Source organism: Leopardus geoffroyi, chromosome A1 (assembly GCF_018350155.1).
Source record: "Leopardus geoffroyi isolate Oge1 chromosome A1, O.geoffroyi_Oge1_pat1.0, whole genome shotgun sequence".
NCBI classification, from domain to species: Eukaryota; Metazoa; Chordata; class Mammalia; order Carnivora; family Felidae; genus Leopardus; species Leopardus geoffroyi.
In genome coordinates, this window is record NC_059326.1 from 195,711,646 (window position 1) to 195,731,974 (window position 20,329).

Consider the following 20,329-nt stretch of genomic DNA (forward strand, 5'->3'; position numbering starts at 1 on the left):
GTCTGGCCAAGTCCTGGGAGAAGAAAGAGGTGGGCAGGGAGGGCCCCGTGGATGGCAGCACAAACCACAAGGCTCTAAGGACAGGTCAACCAGCATCGAACTCCCCAGTGAGGGTTCGCCTGGAAATGATGAGAAATTCTGCTCTGGGAACCCCTTCCCCTTTGGCTAGTGGGGGAGGCAGCCTAAGTAACTGGATACAGGGCAGGCTCTGGCATAACTGGAAGTTCTGTCTTGCTTTTGGAAGGATCCTACACCCATCCTCACACTGACCTCTACCCTCTACCCTCACGTCATTGTTGTCTCCTTTCTTCCAGAGGCGCCGCAAACCAGATCAGCTACCCAGACCACAGCCACAGGAACTAGGTCCCCTCAATGGGGACACAGGTGAGTGGCCAGGCCTATATATGCCCTCCCCACCATCCATGAGGTTTCCTCCCTTATAACCAACAAAGGTGATATAGCTGTTTAATTATCTCATGAGACCTTAAGTAAGTTACATTAATAGGAGTATCATGTCTACAATGTGGGAGGTGATAGTCCTGACCTGTACTGGCCTGTTCCTGGCTATTGATGCCATACCTAGAGTGCGGAGTTTATTTCTGGAAGGTACACTTTCAGAAGAATCCAGAAAAATTGGAGGGAGTACAGTGGAAGGCAGATCAGGCTGCTGAGGAATCTAGAAGCCACGTCCTATAAGGAGCAGTTAAAGGAGCAGAGGATGTTCTACCTGGAAAGAAGATACTGCAGTAAAACACAACAGTTCTCTCCAAGTGTCTGAAGTGCCCTCATAGAGAAGAAAGATAAGCCTTGTTCAGTGTGACTCAGAGGTCAGTAGAAGGGCTTCAAGGCGGCAGAAACAGGCAGGCAGAATTTAGCTCAATCTCAAAGGATTTTTTGTGTGATTGTTGTTTTAGAACCATCAGAGCTGCCTCGTAATGAAACGAGCTCTCGTCTCTGAAAGTGTCCAGTTACAGGCTGAAGACTGTCAGGGACATTATAGATGAAGTTTAAGTTCCAGATCAGCCATGGGACCAGAATTCAGAGGTTCTGTAACCTGCCTGTGCACAAGAATTACTTGGGGGAATATCAAAGATACGGATTCTGGGGCCCCGCCGCCGACCAAGTAATTAAGAATCTCTGGGAGTGGGGCTGAAGACTATTGTTGGTGACGATATCTGTCTTATAAGCTTCTCCCTGGCTGGGGCCAGGTTGTGGACCAAAGTCTGGGATGCTGAGCCAAATGGTTTGTTTGAGTCTGGGGTTCTCTGTACTTGACCACTGCCATCCCCCAGGACTCAGGGCACTGACTCACTCCCCCAGTGCTGGCTTCCTGCCTGGAGCCCCGTTCCTCACCTTTCTCCCCGTGCCCTTTGCCAACCCTGTCGATGGAGCTCTGTAATAATACTACTAACGTTAATAATAATACCCACCGCACCAGTAATGCCAGCCCCTCTAATGCTTGTCATGAGCAATAATGAATATCCAGAGAACATTCCGTAAACAATAAAGAACATTTACTGAGCTACTTCTAAATGCCTGGCACTATGCTTCCCGCTCTTTGTGCATAAGCAGGCAGGATACGGTGGTAGTTAGGAGCGTTTGCCGTGGGGCCAGACGGTGTATCCACAGCCCTTCTCCCCGACTGTGAACTGGGTGATCCTAGACAAGTTGCATCACTTCTCTGTCTCTCAGTTTCCTCGTCTGTGAAATGGGGAGAGTGACAGTACCCACCACGTTGGGTTGTTGCGGGGACTAGGCGAGTAGTACCCATGAGGCACTTGGAATGGGACTGGCACGTTCCCGGGCATGATATGCTCTCCGTATTCCTTACCTTGCTACTATTATTGCTGTTGCCATTGTTTCCTGATTTAATTATCTCAACAGCCCTGTGAGGTGGGTATTATTATTATCCTGATTTCACATATTGGGTAACTGAGGCACAGAGAGGATGGGTCATGCCCTAGGTCACACCCAGAGCCTACTGGACTCAGAGCTGCGTGGGCAGGGCGGGTTTTGGAGTTTCCCTAAGCAAGAGCGAAGCTTCCTGTTGGCGCCTCCTTCCCACTCACGGCAGCCCCTCTGCCTCCAGCTGGGGGTGGGGCCTGCTAAAGGTCAGGGGTCACACACTCAGACACCTTCAGGCCCCAGCAGGTAAAGCAGGTGATGAGGCAGCCCCAGGAGAGAGAGGCAAGGCCTGGGGTAAATGGCGGAGCCACACCCTGGACAAAGCAGGAGACAGGCTGGCCTCAGCTTCATACACTGCCAGTTCTCCTGCTCCTTGAAAACAAGTTAGAGAGACATCTGTACATGAAGTAAAAGCTGCCCAGTTAGTAAACCTCAGCAACTAATTTTTTAAAAATGTTTATTTCCTTATTTATTTTGAGAGAGAGGAGAGAGACTGCGTGAGCGGGGAAGGGGCAAAGAGAGAGAGAGAGGGAGAGAGAGAGAATCCCAAGCAGGCTCCGCATGGTCAGCACAGAGCTTGATGCAGGGGTTCGAACGCACGAACCACGAGATCATGACCTGAGCCGAAATCATGAGTCTGACGCTTACCCGACTAAGCCGCCCAGGCACCCTGCAACTAATTATTTTTTAAATTTAGATATTAGCTAGAGCAAATTGCAGCTTTACGGGCTGAGTCTGTCCTGCATGTTACCAGCTCTGCTGTAGATCCTAGAGGACAACAAAATGAGGCCACTGGCTCCTGCACCAAGGAGGGTCTCCCAAGCCAGAGAGATGTGCGGGGTTGGGGGGGGCCTCTGGAGGTTGATCTCCCAACTGAAACCGTTCTTGAGGTGGACACTGGAGTTCTCATCCCTTAGCCCTGGCCTCCCACATCCTCTCTGCCGGACCCTGGCTTCTCCTCCGCTCTGTGTGCATTTTTTGCTTCCTCACTCACAGCCACAACTGTCCAGCTGTGCGCATCTGAGGAGGCTGAGCGGTGCCAGAAGGATATAACCAGAATTCTCCAGCAACACGAAGAGGACAGGAAGAAATGGGCACAACAGGTAAGTCCAGGTGACACAACCCCACCTGTGTTGAGCAGGAAAACCTCCTGCTCAGCTAACCTCGCTAAGTCCCAGAGTGAGGACCAACTTTTGATTTTGTTGTTGTAAGTATCTCTTACTCCATTACCAAGAAGGGAGTCCTTTATCTTTTGAATAAATATTTGTAACTGCTTGCATGTAATTCATTATGTACATTATATGCAATGAAAGGTCGGGAAACACTCTGATGCAGTAGAAAGACTCCCTGCCTGGAGCGGGCATCAGGGTTGGAAGACCCCTACTTGCCTTCCGCCTAGACGGTTCTCTAGGAGCCCCCTTCCAAGCCCTAAAGAAGCAAAGTCAGCCACATCTGCTGTGTCTTGGAGGCCTTGTGCCCTCTCTGAACTCAGATTGTCCCCATCACGTAGACGACAGGGTGGGACTCTGATCACCAGCCTCTGCAAAGCTCCAGGGTTCCGGGAGTGGATAAGCGAGGCTGTGCTGAACCTGCTCAATCTCACGCTGCTTACCACTTTCTGTCCCCAGGTGGAGAAGGAGAGGGAGCTGGAGCTTCGAGAGAAACTAGATGAACAGCAAAGAGCCCTGGAGGGAGAGCATGAGGAGGCACTGCAAGGTAAGGATGGAAATGCTTCACTAGCATAGATGTAGAAGGGTCCTTCTTGCGCCTCACCGAGTTCACAGGTGGTCTCCCACTGCCTCCTCCCTCCTGCCTCTAGCCCCTCCCCCTGCCTGTAGCCCCTCCCCCTGCCTATGGCCCCTCCCTCCTGCTATGGCCCCTCCGTTCTCTCACTGGCCCCTCCCTCCTGCCTCTGGTCCTTTCCTCCTACCTCTGGCTGTCCCCTCCTGCCTCTGGTCCACAAGCAGTTGGCTGCCTCCGCACTGGAGTCTTCAGGATCCTCGGGCTTGTCCTTTCAGGAATGGCTTTAAAACTCTGACGCCATGCTTTGTTTAACCTTAGTTGAGACGTTTTTTCCCTTAAAATTTTAAAAGCAATTCATATTCCTTAAAGGAAATTTGAAAAATCTAGACAAATAGGAGAATTTTTAAATATCCATATTCCTTCCCTACAACGATGACAGCTCTCAAATTTTATGGTTAGGTTATTTATATGGTTAGTTATTTTTTTCAAATAGCTTTCTTTCCTTTTATATGTGATGTAACCATGATGGAAAATTTAGAATCTATGGACTAAACAATACGATCTTATAGCATAGTGGTTAAGATCTCAGGCTCTGCAGCCATAGTCCCTGGGTTTGAATCCCAGCTTCCCCTCTTACTGGCTGTGCAACCTTGAAGAATTTAGTTAATCTCATTCCTAGGGTGTTTATGAGAATTAAATGATTTGTTAGATAGATGGATAGATAAAATTTAGAACAGTGCCTGATATTTCATAAGATACTTAGCAAATAATGATTAGTACTTATTTTATTATTGCAAAAATTAAAATTGTGTACAATTCTACCCAGAACCAGTCACTAGTCACTGTTACCCCTTCAATATAGATCCCTTTCACTGTGTGTGTGTGTGTGTGTGTGTGTGTGTGTGTGTGTGTGTGTTTGTATACACCTGGGATATTCTTCTATACACACACACATACACTGGGGGGAGGAGATAAATTGATTTTTCTGTTTCAATGGTATTAACATCTTGTCATTTAACTTCTGTAATATAAGTTTTAGCAACTGCACAGCATTCCAATGCGTACCCTTATTCATTTACTGAGCCCCATTGGTTAGGCATTTAGGTAATTTCAAACTTTTGCCACTGTTTATAATAGCAATGATACTTACACAGTGAACTCTGTTTTGTAAAATCTTTGCCACATCCATGATTTTATCTTTCAAAAAACATTCTGGTAGAGTTGGTGTGGCAAAGTATATCTATCTATCTATATATATCTATCTATATATATATATACACACCCATAGATATAGATATAGATATAGATATAGATATAGATATATATACCCATATATATGTATATGGGTATACATACCCATATATGTATATGTATATATACCCATATATATATGTGTATATATATATATATATATGTATATATCTATATCTATATCTATATCTATATCTATATCTATATATATGAGTAAAATACATACAAGACTTACCATTAGTGACATTTAGTACCTTCACAGTGCCCAGCAACCATCACCCCATCCCGTTCCATCCCGTTACCCTAAAAGTAAATCTCATACCCACCAAGCAGTCACTCCCTGCACCTGCCCAACCTCCTAGCCCCTGATCCACTGGCAGCCACTGAGCCACTCTCTGGTCATGGGTTTTGTCCATTCTAGATGCTCAATAAATGGAATCATACCATCTGTGACCCCCATGTCTGGCTTTCTTCACCCAGCATAATGTCTCCGGGTGCATCCATGGTGCACATTACATTTGCACTACATTTCTTTTTTTCCCTCCCATTTTAAAAGCTACTCCCTTCCTTTTTATGGCTGAATAATATTCTATTATCATTGGCCTGGACACACCACATTTTGTTATCCATTCATTGGTTGGACACCCTTTGGCCACTGTGCATTGTGCCACTAGCAGACGCACCTGCTTGTACACCTGCTTTCAGTTTCCCTGGGTGTACGTCTGTCCAGAAGTAGAGTTGCTGGGTCATACAGCACATCTATGCTTAACTTTTTGAGAAACCGCCAACCTGTTTTCCACAGCAGCTGCACCACTTTGCATTCCCACCAGCAGTGCACGAGGGTTCCAATTGCACCACATCCTCGCCAACACTTGCTATTTTCCATTGTTGTTGCTGTTGTTATTATTGCTGTCCTAGTGAGGCGTGGAGTGGTATCGCATTGCGGTTTTGATTTGCATTTCCCTAATGCCTAGTTTTGCTGAGCATCTTTACATGTGCTTTTTGACCACTTGTGTATCTTCTTTGGCGAAGGCTGCGTGTATTTTTGACGCTATTGAAACAGACCTAGAAAATGCTATACTGGTGTTTCTTTTATTCATCAGTATTTGCATGATCTTTCCCCAGAACTCTCTTTTAAAATACAGTTAGGGGGCGCCTGGGTGGCGCAGTCGGTTAAGCCTCTGAGTCTTGACCTCGGCTGAGGTCATGGTCTCACCGTTTGTGACTTCAAGCCCTGCATCGGGCTATGCACTGATATCGGGGTGCCTGGGTGGCTCAGTCAGTTAAGCATTCGACTTCGGCTCAGGTCATGATCTCACAGTTTGTGGGTTTGAGCTCCACATTGGGCTCTGTGCTGACAGCTCAGAGCCTTGAGCCTGCTTTGGATTCTGTGTCTCTCTCTTTCTCTGCCCCTGCCCTGCTCATGCTGTCTCAAAAGTAAATAAAACATTAAAAAATACAGTTAGGATTATTTTGTATGTAAAATATTAAGATCCGGTTCTTTCCATTTGACATTGTTTCCAACATGTTTCCAAATAATCATGCTGCTTCTAAACGTTTATAAAAGTTAGACCACTGCATACATGGTTTTCCTTATTTCCCGTGAGTCTAGACATCTAGATTTTAACTACTGTAAGTAACACTGCACCAAAAGTCTTTTGCATAAATCTGTGCAGACATTTCATGTTATGTCCTTAGATTCCCAGAAATGGAATAACTAGAACAGAGGTCTGAACTTTTAAGATTCTTGAAACATATTGCAACATTAGCACAAAATGTTTTGAAATGGAATTGAAGCCCTCACCCTGGGAATTTGAAAAGTTATGTTTTAATTCCAATGTGCTGTGTGATACTGGGCCTGTCACTCAACTTCAGTTCAGTTTCTACATCTAGAATCTACCTTGAATCTCAATTCATTTTCCAAATCTCTACAGTGTACCTTCCCCACCTCATGATGCTATTGTGGGAAAACAGCTTTGCTGTCTGTGCATTGCTTCGATACTATTTTTTCGCATAATAGATAGGTTGATAAGAAAATGTTACTGTTGTAAAAACCCCAGAGGAGAAGGGACTGCCTATCTTGAATTCTTCCCATCAGTCAGAATTCTTTCTTAGTTATTTCTAAATCACTTGGCTTATATAAGGTGGTACATACATGTGTATTAAATGAATGAATAAAAGCATAGTGGGAGGGAAAATACAGGATTCTATTTGTTTGGGGTGTGGTATACAGATAACTGGGAGAAACAAGTGGTGTTTTTTGTTTTTTAATATTCTGTGTATATCTTGAAGTTTTCTTTATTTTATTTTTTATTTATTTTTAATGTTTTTATTATTTGTTTTTGAGAAAGAGAGCAAGACAGAGTGTGAGCAGGGGAGGGGCAGAGAGAGGGAGACACAGAATCCGAAGCAGGCTCCAAGCTCTGAGCTGTCAGCACAGAGTCCAATGCAGGGCTTGAACTCATGAACTGTGAGATCATGACCTGAGCCGAAGTTGGATGCTTAACCGACTGAGCCACCTAGGTACCCCTGTTTTGTTTTGTTTTGTTTTGTTTTCATTTTCTTAACAATGTATGTTACAAAGCAAAGCTTTTTAATTTTGATGAATTCCAATTTTTTTTCCTTGTATTGATTATGCTTTTGGTATTGTATCCTAAAAATTCTATGCCAAACCCCAGGTAACAAAGATCTTCTATATTGTCTTCCAAAATTTGTATGGCTTTAAATTTTACATTTAGATCTATGACCCCTATAATGGTGTGATTTTTCTTCTTTGGACTGTTAATATGGTGGATTACATTGATTTGAGTTTCTTTCTTTTCTTTCTTTCTTTCTTTCTTTCTTTCCTTTCTTTCTTTTCTTTTCTTTCTTTCTTTCTTCTTTCTTTCTTTCTTTCTTTCTTTCTTTCCTTTCTTTCCTTCCTTCCTTCTTTCTTTCTTTCTCTCTCTCTTTCTTCCTTCCTTCCTTCCTTCCTTCCTTCCTTCCTTCCTTCCTTCCTTCCTTTTAAGAGTGCACACACATGTGAGTGGGGGGAGGGGCAGAGAGAGAGAGAGAGAGAGAGAGAGAGAAAGAGAGAATCTCAATCTCACAACTGTGAGCCGAACTCAGGAGTCAGACACTTTAACCAGCTGAGCCACCCAGGTGCCCCTGATTTGAGTTTCAAATATTGAACTAGCCTTGCCTTCCTGGCATAAGCCCTACTTGGTCATGCTGCTATTATTACCCTTTTTTATATGTTGCTGAATTTGATTTGCTAATATTTTACTGAAGATGTTTGTGTCTGTGTACATGAGGGCAATTGTTCTGTACCATCTGCCCAGTTGAACTTTTAAAGTATGACTTGCCTCATAGAATGAGTTGAGATATGTCCCATTTTCTTCCATTTATGGAAGAAATTATATAGAATTGGTATTATATCATTTTTAAATGTTCAGCCGAATTTGTGAATGAAATCATCTGTTCTCACACATTTGTTATCCAGAAAGTATTTAAGTACAAATTAAAATTCTTTAGCAGTAATAGGAATGCCCAGGTTATGCATTTTACCTTGGGTGAATTTTGGTAGTTTGTAGTTTTTTTGGGAATTGGTACATTTCATTTAAGTTGTCGAGTTTATATGCCTGGAATTGCTCGTAGTGGTCTCTTACTATTATTTTAAATATCTTCTGTGTCTTTGGTGGTATTCCCTCTTAATTTCTTGATATTGGTAGTTGTGTATTCTCTTTTTTCTTTGTCAGTCTTGCTTAAGGTTTATCAATTTTATTAATCCTTTCCAGAAACCAGCTTTTGGGTTCATTGATTTCTTCCCCCTATTTTCAATTTCATTGATTTCTGTTTATTTCCTTCCTTCTCCTTTTTTTTTTTCTTTATACTTAGCTCTTCTTTGTATGGTATCTTAAACTAAAAGCTCAGATTGTTGATTTGAGACCTTTCTCCTTTTCTAACATAAGGCTTTAGTGCTATAAATCACCCCCCACCCCAAGCACTGAATTATCTGCATCCCACAGATTGATGTTTTGTGTTTTTATTTTTGTTCAATTCAAAATATCTTCTGGTTTTCCTTGAGACTTCCTCTTTGGCTCATCAAACACTCATAAGTGTTTAGAGATTTATAGTTCTCTTTCTGTGACTGATTTCCAGTTTGTTTTCATTATGGTCAGAGAACATGGTTTGTATTTTGCTCATCTGATAATTTGTTAAGGTTTGTTTTGTGACTCGGGATATGGTCTATCTTGTGAATGTTTCATGTGCACTTGAATAAATGTGTATTCTGCTACTGTCAGGTTGTAGTTTATAGATTAATTAAATCAGTGTGTTGACAGTGTTCAGTTCTTCTATATTGTTACTGATTTTATGCTTCTTTTTTCTAATGAATACTGAAGAGCATAGAAGTCTCCAACTATAATTGTGTCTTTGTTGCTCATTTCAGTTCTGTTAGTTTTTGCTTCATATATTTCAAAGCTCCTTTGTTATGTATATAAACAGTTAGGATTACTATGCCTTCCTGGAGAACTGACCTCTTTATCATTATGTAATGACCTTCCTCATCCCTGTAATATTCCTTATTCTTACGTGTACTTCATTTGAAATGAATACAGCCACCGCAACTTTCCTTTAATTAATATTGCTTTTTCTACCTTTTTACTTTTAATCTACCTATGACATACATTTAAAGTGGGTTTCTTGGGGCGCCTGGGTGGCGCAGTTGGTTAAGCATCCGACTTCAGCCAGGTCACGATCTCGCGGTCCGTGAGTTCGAGCCCCGCGTCAGGCTCTGGGCTGATGGCTCAGAGCCTGGAGCCTGCTTCCGATTCTATGTCTCCCTCTCTCTCTGCCCCTCCCCCGTTCATGCTCTGTCTCTCTCTCTGTCCCAAAAATAAATAAACGTTGAAAAAAAAAAAATTTTTTTAAATAAATAAATAAAATAAAGTGGGTTTCTTTTAAATAGCACATAGTTGGGGTATTTTTTTTTTAAGATCCATTCTGACAATCCCTATCTTTTATTTAGGATGTTTAGATTATTTAGTTTAGTGTTGTTATTGATATGGTTGGATTTAGGTTGTCATTTTTGTATTTGTTTTCTGGTTGTTCTGTTTTTATCCTCTACTTTCCTTTCCCTGCTTTATTTTGGAGTATTCGAATGTTTTTAGTATTCCACTTTAACTTGTCTATGGTCTTTTAATTATATCTCCTGTATAGTTCTTTTTTTTTAATTCTTTGCTCTAAGAATTACAAAATACTTAAGAGACAACTTAGAATTAATATTTTAAAATTTTTTAATTTTTATTTATTTTTGAGAGACAGAGAGACAGAGCACAGGCAGGGGAAGGGCAGAGAGAGGGAGACAGAATCCAAAGCAGGCTCTAGGCTCTGAGCTGTCAGCACAGAGCCAGACACAGGGCTTGAACCCACGAACCATGAGACCATGACTTGAGCAGAAGTCAAACGCTTAATCGACTGAGCCACCCAGGTGCCCCCAGAATTAATATTTTGCCACGTCGAGTGGAATGCAGAAAGTTTACTATCGCGTAAGTCCCAATCCTCTCTCCTTTTTGTTGTGTTTGTCTTAGGTATTACATCTGCATATACTGAATGCCCCATCAGATAATGTTACACTGTTTACATTGATTTACCACCAATAGTAGTTTAAAGAGCACAAGGAAGAAGAGGAAGAAGAATATTACCCAGGCGTTTACCAGTTTGGTTGCTCTTCCTATAGTCCTGAAGTTTCAAGTTTTCCTCTGGTATCATTTGCTTTCTGTCTGAAGCATTTCCTTAAGCGATTCTTTTAGAAGGTCTGCAGGTGAGGAATTATTTTAGTATTTTTTCATCTGAGAATGTCTTTATTTCACCTTCTTTCCTGAGGATATTTTCACTGGCTATCAGATTCTTGATTCACCGTTCTTTTATTTCAGCCATTTTTATTTCTTATTTACGTTCTTACGTTTTCTCCTCTCCAAGGTTTCTGATAAGAAATCCACAGTCATTCTCCCTGTTGTTTTCTCTAAGTAATGCACTGTTTTTCTCTGCTTCTGTTCCCGATTTTTTCTTGGTTATTAGTTTTCAAAAATGATGTGCCTGGGTGTGGATTACTTTCAGTTTGCTTTCTTTGGGGCTCAGGGAGTGTCTTCGATCTGTAGGTTTACATTTTGCCACATGTGGGAAGCACTCAAACCATCCTTTCTTCAAACACAGTTTGTGTACTACGCTCTCTCTCTTCTCTTTCTGAGACTCTGATGCACGAATGTTAGACATTTCCGGATTGTGTTATGGGTCCCTGAGGCTTTGTTCATTGTTTTCCAATCGTTTTATCTCTCTGTTGTTCAGACTAGATAATCTCTATTGATCTATATTCAAGTTCACTGGCTTTTACCTATGTCATCTCTGTTCTGCTACTGAGCCCACCCAGGAAATTTTTAAATTTCATTTATCACATTTTTTAGTTCTAAAATTTCCTTTTGGTTCTTTTTAATAGCTTCTATGTGTTTGCTCAGGCTTTCTATCTTTCCCTGCTTTTCAAGAGTATTCACCCTTACTTCATGAAGCATTTTTTTATATTAAAAAAAATTTTTTTTCAATGTTTATTTATTTTTGAGAGTGAGAGAGAGACAGAGTGTGAGAGGGGGAGGGGCAGAGAGAGAGGGAGACACAGAATCCAAAGCAGGCTCCGGGCTCTGAGCTGTCAGCACAGAGCCCGACACGGGGCTTGAACTCACGGACCATGAGATCATACCTGAGCTGAAGATGGACGACCAACCGACTGAGCCACCCAGGCGCCCAGATCATGAAGCATTTTTGTATCGGGTGCCTTAAAGTCTCTTAATAATTCCAACATCTGTAGCATCACAGTGTTGACATCTGCTGAATATCTTTCCTCGGCCAAGTTAAGATTTTCCTGCTTTTGCTGTTTGGATGCATATGCTGAGTAATTTTGTATTATATTCTGAAATGATGTGAATACATATGATTCTGAGTCTTGTTTCAGACTATTGGTTCCATGGTACTTTGAATTCTGGTCTTCTTCCCCCCTCTGCCTGCTACCGTTTACCTTTCACAGTCTGCAAATAACTACTCTATTCAGTCTGTCTAGGTTTCATAGCTACATTCAGTGGGACAAACTATGTGGAGTTTACATTTTCCATCTTACCTGGAATCAGAACCCGTCTTTTTTTTTAAGGTTTTTGGTTTTTTTTATTTATTTATTTTTTTTATTTTTGAGACAGAGAGAGACAGAGCATGAATAAGGGAGGGACAGAGAGAGAGGGAGACACAGAATCGGAAGCAAGCTCCAGGCTCTGAGCCATCAGCCCAGAGCCCGACGCGGGGCTCGAACTCACGGACCGCGAGATCGTGACCTGAGCCGAAGTCGGACGCTTAACCGACTGAGCCACCCAGGCGCCCCCAGAACCCATCTTAATAGGCAAATTAACAAATTAGGCCCGTGATTTGGAAAAAGTTAGCCTGTAGGTTTCAAACAGCTGATCTTTTCCATTTTGACAGCTCTGACACATTTATGTCACTGAACACTGTTTTTGTGTGTGTGTCACTGCCCACTGTGATGCAGGCCCATGTATACCTGGGCCTTTGGTCATATGAAGCTCTTTTTTCCCTGTCCTCTCTGTCCTATTTCCCATCCCGCCCACTGGTTGGTCACTTCTCAGTTGTCTTCTTTCAGCGGAGACAAGGGTAGAATTTTCCATAAGGAGCTCTACAAAGGAGGAAGGATAATAAATACAACTATACTGGGGCACCTGGGTGGCTTAGTCCGACCAAGTCCAACTCTTGAGACCAGCTCAGGTCACAATCTCGTGAACCACGAGGTCACGCTCTGCACCAGACCTCCTGCTGATCACACCGGGCCTGCTTGGGGTTCTCTCTCCTCTCTTTCTCTGCTCCTCACACGCCTGCTCACACACGCATGCCACTAAATAAATAAATAAATAAATAAATAAATAAATAAATAAAACTATATTGATTTGGGGGAATCAATCAAGGGAAAGCCCTTGAGTGTCCTTTTCTCATGCCATCCTTCAGCCATCCCTTAGTGACAACTCACTTCACAGTTGAGGCAATGGGACTTTTAGGTATTCGAGGTGATCTTCGCAAGGTTTCTCAGTTGTGAAGAAGCAGAATCAGGACAAGGTAGGTTTCCCGGCCCCGGACGAAAGGTACTGACTGCAGTTTTGTGCCGGTGGTTTGATGAGCGATGATGTAACGGTTTCAAAGTTTGGGTAACCCAGCTTGCAAAACATTGGCTCTGTGCACGGTCCATGGCGTGGTGAACAAAATGAACAAGGTCGCTGCAGGATCTTTGGGGTCTTGGCCTCAGTGAGGCATGGGTGGCCCCACAATCTGGTAGGGTTCACGGTTCCTCCGAGGATAGAATTTGTTTCCATTTCTATGAGCTTTTGTTAAATATCTCCTATATTTCTGGCACAGCTGCAAAGCCCAGTAAACAAACATTGAATAAGACCATCCCCAGACCCCCGGCCCCTGGGGGGCCCTGCTAATCACACGGGTTCTCCCGCCCTCATGGCGCCTGCCAGAAAGCTATGGGGTATCTGAGCTCACAGAGGTCTCCTTTCCCTGCAGTCCTCCGGGCCTCACATGAGCAGGAGAAGGAAGCCCTCACCCACTCCTTCCAGGAGGCCAAGGCAACCCTGCAGGTGAGAAGAGCTGGGCCATGGCAGACTCTGCCAGGGGAGGGGAGGGCCTGCGGGAAAACAGCACGGCCTCCACTTAAGGTGTGAGGGACAGGGACGAGTGTCTTCCGTGTATCCAGCCCCTCCATGTGGCGACTGGGCTATCAGCTCAAGAGGACTCGCTCTGAGATTAGGGTTGGCCTGTTTTTCTAAGGACTGTTGGAGGATCTTAGAGACCTCACGGACCGGGCATCACAGTGTGGCTGGGCTGGCAGGCGGAAGCACGAAGGAAGGTGTCTGAGCCAATTTGTCAGGTCAGGCACTTCCCAGAGGGATGAAATCTTAGCTGGAACCTGAAGGATGGGTTGGAATTCTTTAAATGAAGAAGGTAAGAAGGATGCCATAGGCAGAAAACAAAACAAAACAAAACAAAACTGTGCTTAAAGACTTGGAGAGGAGAGGGAAATATGGAGTACGTGTAGAACTGAAAGAAGTCCAAGATGCCTGGGGTGAAGGGTATGAGTGGGAGGGAGCTGAGGTTGGACAGGAGGCGAGGGCCAAACTGTGGGGCCTGGGGGCCATATCAAAGCCCTGCTCTATCCTGAAGGTAATGGGCAAGGTTGGGGTGCAGGAAACTCCTGACAAGGGAGAGTAGGAGGCAGGAATGTACCCAGCAGCAGAAGGACTGGTGTGATGCCTGGCCACAGGAACAGCAAGAGGGAAGACTGGGAAAGTGCAGAGCCTGGTATGGTTGGGCTTTGAATGCCAAGCTAGCACCAGCCTCAAACACCGGGACATTGTCCCCAAGGGCATGGGGAGCCATTAAGGCTCTATGACGAGAGATAGGGCTGGCGTGTTTCGGGCAATGGTTGAAGCAAACCAAGCCTGCATTGTTGGGTAGGACAGAGTGAAGATAGATGGAAGAATCCTAAACTGATCCCTTTCCGGGATGCACAGAAGTCCACCTTCAGCCTTTATGAACCAGGCTTTGACCATCTCCCTCCCGCTCCCTTCTCCAGGAGACCATTGATGGACTGTCCTCACAGCTGGAGGTCTTCCAGGCCAAGATGAAGAGGGTAGAAGAGTCCATTCTGAGCCGAGACTATAAGAAGCACATCCAGGTGGGTGGCAGAGAATACTTTTCCTTCTTGAATCTCCAGGGAGGTCAGGGTCTGGGCAGCAGGAAAGGCCAGGCCTTCCTCAAGGCCAGGGCTCAGACCTGAGCCTGGAAGAAACAGGGTCCTCGTGTCACTGCAGGGAAAGAAAGACTTAGAGCACAGGGGGGATGGTAAAATGCTCAGGTTCTGGATTCAGGAGGAACGAGGTGCAAAGAGCTGACCTACCACTTAGCGTGAGTGACTTACCCGATCGGCGCTGCGGTTCCTCAGCTGGGGTGGTAGTGGGGCCTGCCTCAAAGGGCGTCATTAGGCTAGAATGAGATCACACGTAGTAAGCACTTACCGTGAGCCAAGAGAAGGAGACGGCATGTGAGAGGCAAACAGTGATTTAGAGGCACAATGGGGAAGAGGCAGGTAGCCCCTGCCCCTCTCTCCCTGCCGGTCTGGTGAGATCACTTCGTGTCCCCATCTAGGATTACGGAAGCCCCAACCAGTTCTGGGAGCAGGAACTGGAGAGCTTACACTTTGTCATCGAGATGAAGAACGAGCGTATCCGTGAGCTGGACAAGCGGCTGATCCTCATGGAAACAGTGGTGTGTGACTGGAAGGCGGGGGGCTGGGAAGATACACCTCGGGCTTCTGTTTTCCGGGCATTTCCTCTGTAAAGTGTGTGGAGGGAAGGCAGTTTGAGGAGGCTCCAGCCTGGTCCACCCCAGCTTTGACCTGCCTTCCATGCTGGCCCTGGGGATGGCTGTGGCCTGTCTGTGGCCAGTCCGGGTCAAGCAGTGGCTCCTTCTCATAGGGCCTCCGTGCTTTTCTTGACTATTCATGTTTCTCTAGCTTGGGTGACACCAGGGCAGGTAACCTGGCTAATCAGGAGGGGCTGGCAGATGTCCCCTGTCAGGCAGGGGCCGGGGAAGAAGCCAAGGCTGACAAATCGGACCGACGTAGGAGGCCAGAGTGAGCGAGGACAGGCCTGGGGAGTGGTGGGCGTTGGGCACACAGATGGCTTTGTCTCCAGGAGAAGGGAGGCCTTGGGAACCCGGGGCTGAGTCCAAACAGAGATGATGTTGCTCTGGAAGGAGTCTCCCCACCCGCGTGTACCACACAGCCTACATTCTAATCAGGCCCGTCTCAGAGAGTCCCTGGGAATTCTGTTCAACCACGCTTGTGGAATAGTATAACAGACACACGTAATTTTATTTATATAGATTATATCCTTCTGACTTTGGGAGAACCAAAAATATCCATTCTCTTATGAACTGATGGAAATGTTACGTGGGAGTGGCTGTGTTCTTTTCCTACATCTCATGTGGCAAAATCGAAAGTTGGCAACCCTGTGTCCCCTCCTTAGTTACATACATTTTTTTAAGTAATCTCATTGCCTCACGAAATGTAACATCTAGTCCAGAATGAGTCGGTGTTTTCAGTGACCACAGATAAGAGGAGGTGACAAAACACACTGTGCCATGTGAGTCGGGTGGCTTTCTGAGCTCCTTCTGATGTGTTGCAGAAAGAAAAAAATCTGATGTTGGAGGAAAAAATCACCACTTTGCAGCAGGAGAATGAGGAGCTCCATGTCCGGGGCCGCAACCAGATGGTTATGTCAAGGTAGCTGCCTCCCTGCCTCCTCTCCTCCCACCCCCACCCTTTTGGCCAAAATCTCTACTTAGGAGGGTCTCTGAGAAGCCTGGGGAATGGATTGGCAGGTAGGCCCAGGCCTTTCTGGGGAATGTCAAGAAAATGGGAGTCAAGAATCCCAAGGGACCCAGCTCTGCCTAGAAACCTGTCTCAGTGCCCTGACTGGTATCTGTCCCCATCCTGGCTGAGCAGGCTCCACGGCAAAGCCCAATACAGGAAGAGAGGACAGGAAATTTCTAGCTGAGGTGACCTAATGAATGAATGAATGAACATGAATGAATGAACTCGTTCAAAAGGCTTAGTAAATGAGAGCCTGCCTCATGGGTCAGACATAATTCGTTGAATACTTTACATATGGTCTCACCTAATCGTCATAATTACTCGAAGAGCTGGGTCCTCCTATGATCAGTCCCATTGTACCCATGAGGACGCTGAAATTTGTCAAGAGTCAATAACTTGTCCAAGGTTACACAGCTAACTAGTGGGGCGGATCTGAACCCGGAGCTGTCTGCCTGGGAGGGCCGGGCTCCACTGTCAGCCAATCGAATGAATGGCCTCCTGCACACAGGCAGAGGACAGGACAACAGGGCGGTGGGGGCCCTGGAGCGGGCTGGCGGCCCATCCGAGGAAGGCCTCCCAGAGGAATGGGTTGGTCTGTGCGGCCGCTGTCGGGCTGCTTCCCCCTGGCGACGTCGGCCCATCTCCATCCACAGGCAGCTCTCTGAGGACCTGCTTCTCGCCCGCGAGGCCCTGGAGAAGGAGTGCCAGTTGAGGCGACAGCTCCAGCAGGAGAAGGAGGAGCTGCTGTACCGGGTCCTCGGGGCCGATGCCTCCCCCGCCTTCCCTCTGGCCTCAGTCACCCCCACCGAGGTCTCCTTCCTCGCCAGCTAGGACGCAGGGCCAGGACGCCCGAGGTCACAGCGCCCTCTTGAGGATTTACCAGAGAAGACAGCGGGGGCCTCTCGTTCCATGCCCAGGAGGGGCGGAGGGCAGGAGCGAGATGGGCAGCCAGGGTGCGAGCCCAGGGAGCCCTGAGGGCTTGGGCCGTGCAGGATCACCCACTGGGCTTTGAGGCCCCAGAAGCACCTTCCCCTGAGTTGGCCCAGGAAACAAGCAAAGAGGAGTCCTTCCATCCCTCCCAGTTCTCTCCGTCCAAATCAGGGAAGTCCCGAGCTTTTCCCAGGGGCAGCCAGTGCCACTGAGGCCATCTGACGAAGGAGTGACAACCCACTGGTCCTGACTTGTCAGCTCCCCCCGCTCCCTGAGATGTTCCCACCTCTGGTCGGGCCCTCCCTCAGCCTCAGGTTACCTCTCCTCTAAAACAGCCAGGGGAACCCAGCGAATGATACTTGAGTCACTACAGTGCCCCATTCTAGGACGGTGCGAGGCTCAGACCAGGGGCTGGGGGACCGGGAAGGAAGTGGCCCACACCCTGGGAATCAACAGGGAAAGGCAGGCCGCTGGTAAGGGGGTCACGGGAGGCCCTTGGGGCTGGGGCTGGGTATGGTGTGGGGCAGGCGACTGCTCCCCGTCCCGGAGTCTTGCTCAGCCCAGGGGTTAAGCCAGAGCAACTCCTCAGCCCTCCTGGTCCCTCAGTCTCAGTGACACCCGGGTACACGCAGAGCTGGGACCTCATCCCTATGCCGACAAGGAAACCAAAGTGGGGAGTGGGGCCCCCAAAACAAGGACTAGGACCTCCTCTGTCATCCAGCTCTTCGCGTGTTGTGCTTGTTTTTCTCCCCAGGCTCCGTAAGGATCAGATGTGTGACTTAGTCTTTCTCCTCTGACCTCTACCTGCCCCCCTCACTTCCGGTCCCTCTCTTACTCCTCCCTATCTTGACTCCTTCTACCACCCCTAATGCCAGGCGCCAGGACCCCGGAATGTGGCCCTCAGCTTCCCCATCCGTGCAGAGGGGCAGCTAGAGTAACCAACCTCAGCATGCCTGTCCAGCCCAGACCGTCCGTGGGTTTACTGTTCTTCTCAGGAAGCTTCAGGTCATCTGGATGCCATCATGATAACCCCTCCCCTGCACAGAGCATTTTAACTCAGTGCTCTCAGCTACACTTCCCTCCTCTCATCTGCCTAAGATCCTTGAAGCCGGTTCTTATCCCTCTTCAGCAGCAGAGCAAACAGATCACAGGAGCCAGAGGGCCTTGCCTGAGATCCCTCAGCAATAGCCCCAGGCCCCAGGCCAGCAAGGAAGAAAAGACAATCCAGTAGAACGGAGGTTTCCTCCATCATCCCAGATCCCAGACTGCCTTCTTTATTCCCCTGGATATGGTCTGGTCTTTGCCATGTGTAGTTCTGGGAGTTCAGATGAGACTGTTTCTCCATTTCTCCCCTAATAGGGCTAGAGGAGTGCTGAGCTGTTTCTCCAGCCATAGGAAAACAAGTTATCTATCTGGGAGCCTTGGGAACAGCTCTGGAGAGAAGTGCACACATAGTTCTTCATGCAACTTTTCCAAAAGCTTGTCTGGGATACACTCATTCATTGCACATTAATAGGCATGACCAAGAAAAGAATCGATGGCCAAGTAATTTGAGAAACTCTAGATTCAGTCCAGTTAAACAGATCTGCAAAGTGCAGGGCTTCTCAGAACCTTTAATATGGTAATGTGCACTACAAATTTCCAAGAAGGAAGCAGTGTCCAGCATTTTCTAAACTCCTGCGACCAATTTTCTACCCCAGCCTAAGCACTTCAGGCTGCAGAATGCACTTTAGAGAGCATGGTTTTAATTGAGAGGGGCCGGGCTGGAGAAGGGGCAAGTCATGGGGAGCAGGGTTTCCCTCAAGTAACCTATGGTGGATGCAAGGAGATAAACTGCCGTCATGGCCTCACACTGGGGCAGACAAGCCGTGGAAACAATGGTATTGTGTTTATCTGGCCCCTGTGTTTTCCTGGAACGGGGAGGAGGTGGCTCCTCTCTGAGGACCTTTGCCAGTGGCAGGAATCATTGAGGAGTATGGTCTGGGCTTGGGTGACTCATCAGTGACTCTGTACTCCCTCCTGGACTTCTGGTACCCCACTGGCCCTAGTTTTGCCCAGCCTTGGAGTGGGGCCCGATGTTGGAGTGATGGCTGGCCATTAGAAGAGGTCATGGGTGGGCAGAGTCTCAGGGGTCAGTGCAAAGGCTCTTTCTGCTCTGCAGGGGACAACGGCTTGGCATAACAACACCAAGGTTCACACAGTTACATACCCCTGTTTCTGCCCACTGCTCCACACCAGGATGCCTGCAGCCAGGGACAGAGCTAGGAAGGGGCAGGGGACACATGAGAGCTTCTGGTTACACGGACGCGGGTGGTGGCAGTCCCCGTGCCCTGAAGGTTGGTAGCCCTGCAGGTGTAGATGCCAGAGTCCCCAGCCCGGGCCTCTTCCACATGCAGGGTACTCCCTGCCTCCTGCTGTACCTGGCCCTCTTGGCGAACGACACTGGCCCACTTGCTGACGTAGGGGGGTCGGCCCAGCTGCAGGGACAAAACATAACTGTCCATCAGCTACCCCAGGTGTCATCTCTGACTTAGGCACCAGCAGGCAAGTAAGAGGTACTGTGTCCCTTCAGGGAAAGGGAGAGTGACTCGCCCAAGGTCACACACATACATCAGAGCACCTGAAAGGCCAGGTTCTTTGTGGGAAATGTGGGCTTCTCAAGTCCCTGGGGAGAAGCTGGGGTCTCCTCTCCTACTCAAGGAGACACAGGAAGTGACTTGGCTGGGAGCAGCACCCCGCGGTGTGGGTTTTGCAGCACTCTGGTTTTGTGGGGTTGTTAATGGGTGCTGCCTCCCCAGAGAAGGGGAGGTGGGTTCTATTATGAAAATTGTTTGAGAAACACTGAGTCAAGTAAAATTAAACTGGGGAGACTCCGGCCACTGAGTCTGTCACATGTGCATGTGAGTTTTGAATCTCCGAGGCAGACGATGGTTATAAGAGGCAGTGTTTTCCTAAAAGCACTGTTTTGGGAGGTTGGGGCTGGACTTTCTGGTATGCTACCATTCCAAGGAACATGTTTGTTCCTTGAACATGCTAGCA

At 46.8% G+C, this 20,329-nt stretch overlaps 1 protein-coding gene across 1 annotated transcript in view; it reads left to right on the forward strand.

The window, feature by feature from the left end:
* CCDC69 (coiled-coil domain containing 69) overlaps positions 1-20,165 on the forward strand; it is a 36,257-nt gene extending 16,092 nt beyond the window's left edge. Inside the window, exons 3-10 of the mRNA XM_045448384.1 lie at positions 315-384; positions 2,902-3,008; positions 3,534-3,621; positions 13,492-13,565; positions 14,561-14,662; positions 15,133-15,252; positions 16,173-16,270; positions 17,014-20,165. Coding sequence (XP_045304340.1) covers positions 315-384; positions 2,902-3,008; positions 3,534-3,621; positions 13,492-13,565; positions 14,561-14,662; positions 15,133-15,252; positions 16,173-16,270; positions 17,014-17,191 — 837 coding nt within the window. The 3' untranslated portion in view covers positions 17,192-20,165. The remainder of the gene's footprint in view (positions 1-314; positions 385-2,901; positions 3,009-3,533; positions 3,622-13,491; positions 13,566-14,560; positions 14,663-15,132; positions 15,253-16,172; positions 16,271-17,013) is intronic.
* Positions 20,166-20,329: the final 164 nt, after the last annotated feature.